The sequence below is a fragment of the Brugia malayi genome (assembly GCF_000002995.4).
Source record: "Brugia malayi strain FR3 genome assembly, contig: Bm_v4_Chr4_scaffold_001, whole genome shotgun sequence".
Lineage (NCBI taxonomy): Eukaryota > Metazoa > Nematoda > Chromadorea > Rhabditida > Onchocercidae > Brugia > Brugia malayi.
Genome location: NW_025062478.1, coordinates 4,885,718 through 4,887,426, shown reverse-complemented (window position 1 = coordinate 4,887,426; position 1,709 = coordinate 4,885,718). Strand labels below are relative to the sequence as shown.

General features: G+C 32.4%; 1 protein-coding gene across 2 annotated transcripts; it reads right to left on the bottom strand.

Annotated features, from left to right (window-relative positions):
- Nucleotides 1-393: 393 nt before the first annotated feature.
- On the bottom strand, nucleotides 394-1,206 carry Bm14215 (Uncharacterized protein; the record flags this gene model as incomplete). Of its 2 annotated transcripts, XM_043081650.1 has the most annotated exons (3): nucleotides 394-427; nucleotides 581-648; nucleotides 1,126-1,206. In XM_043081650.1, the coding sequence occupies 3 exons, from the start codon at nucleotides 1,204-1,206 to the stop codon at nucleotides 394-396; spliced, it is 183 nt and encodes a 60-aa protein (XP_042937584.1). The 2 variants fall into 2 exon arrangements, with proteins under 2 accessions (XP_042937584.1, XP_042937585.1); XM_043081651.1 differs by lacking the exon at nucleotides 1,126-1,206 and having other exon boundaries at nucleotides 581-678.
- Between the last annotated feature and the right edge of the window lie 503 nt (nucleotides 1,207-1,709).

Genomic DNA, 1,709 nt, shown 5'->3' with positions numbered 1-1,709 from the left:
CGAGAGATGAACCTGTTTCCTTAACATTAACCCTCAATTTTATGATTTATAAAATTTCGAAACGAATAAAATATGAAAAATTTGTTTGAATAAAGATAAAGACGATTAAATTTATGTGGAGGTCAACTTTGCTATCATATTATATATCAAACTTGACCAATCAATTAATCTTACAAGAAGTTTACTTTACCACTGCCCCTGGGCGACTGTTTTAATTCACTGCAGTGATTGGATGCTTCCTGTCTAATTTAACAAATTGTTCTGTTACAGCTCAAGACAAACTATCGTAAAAACAAAAGTTAAAAACTGAATGTTACCAGAATCTACCAACATAAATGCGAGCATAAAAGCACAGCATGTCTATGAGACAGATGCAATTACAGGTTCACACGATTATATTAAATTATTTCGTCCGAAGATTAATATTCTGAAATTTCAATATTTTACTTCGTTACTCCTGAAATAAACACAATTCTAAGTTGACATTCTTGTGCTCCCGGTATTTCATAGAGTTATGTTATGGATTATAAGCTTACTGAAGTGCATATCTACATTTTAAAAGAGGATGAAATGACGATACCTGATCCGTTCACTTATGTCTAATTCTTCATTCTGGACAAATGCTTGATCAACATCCAGCAGACTAGTCTGTACCACAAGTGCAAATAAAACTGCAAATCAAAAACATGACATCGTCCTATTCGTCCAAATATTGAATTTGAGTTCCACATTTTTTCCAAATTTAATTCAAAGCCATTTTTAATTCTTCACAACAAAAACAAAATTGTTCAACGGTGATTTTGTTATCAAATGATAATACTTCTGTCTATCAGCGGCTATACATCCTGTTGCCATCATCAAAGAACCATCATTTCTACTTCAGAACTAAGTGTTATTTTAAATTAAGCAAAAGAGAGTACCGTAATCCAAACAAAAAGTACGAAAGTTGATACCATAGGTTGAACTAACATGCAAACATTTGTTGCAGAAATGAATACAAATGATTTGTTAATGAGATGAAAATGGAAGACCTGATCTTTTCGATGGTTTTTCAGAGTGAATTTAATTGGTACTCCACTGGGGAATACAAAAACTGGTTCCGCTTGTCAAATTAGTAAGGACAACAGTTGTGAGGTTTGGGAGGAGAGGAAACAGAGGAATTGTGGAATTGACAGTACCCAGCCAACGGGTAGCTTCCATCGTCATCGTCATCATCATTATCATCATTTGTAATAATCGATTAATTATTGGTTATAATTAGTGTTACACATTAGTAGTTTTCAATATTGGTAATTCAGTCAGTGATTTCTGGATCCGGTTATAGAAAAATGATTTATATTAGCATCTGAAAAAGAATTCATAAAATAGCGTGCGACCAAAACCGATACTTTGTCATAAATGAAACTTTACTTCCGTATCAATCCGAGTAAAAACGTAAGCAACAAAAAAATGATATGAACGGATGACACGGATGAATGAATGATAGAATAATTTGTGAATGAATTCAATCATTTTTTTTTTCTTCGTACCGTAACCGCTAATTTCCATTTGCATAGGTGAAGGATATGGATGAAGGATGAAGAACTTTTTAGAAATCCCCCAAGATTTGCCGTTGAAATTACAAAAATGAAAAATGGACAAATGTTTAATTTATGAGGAAATGATATTTTAAGTTTTAAATCGTCCATTCAGCAAAGAATTTTATCATT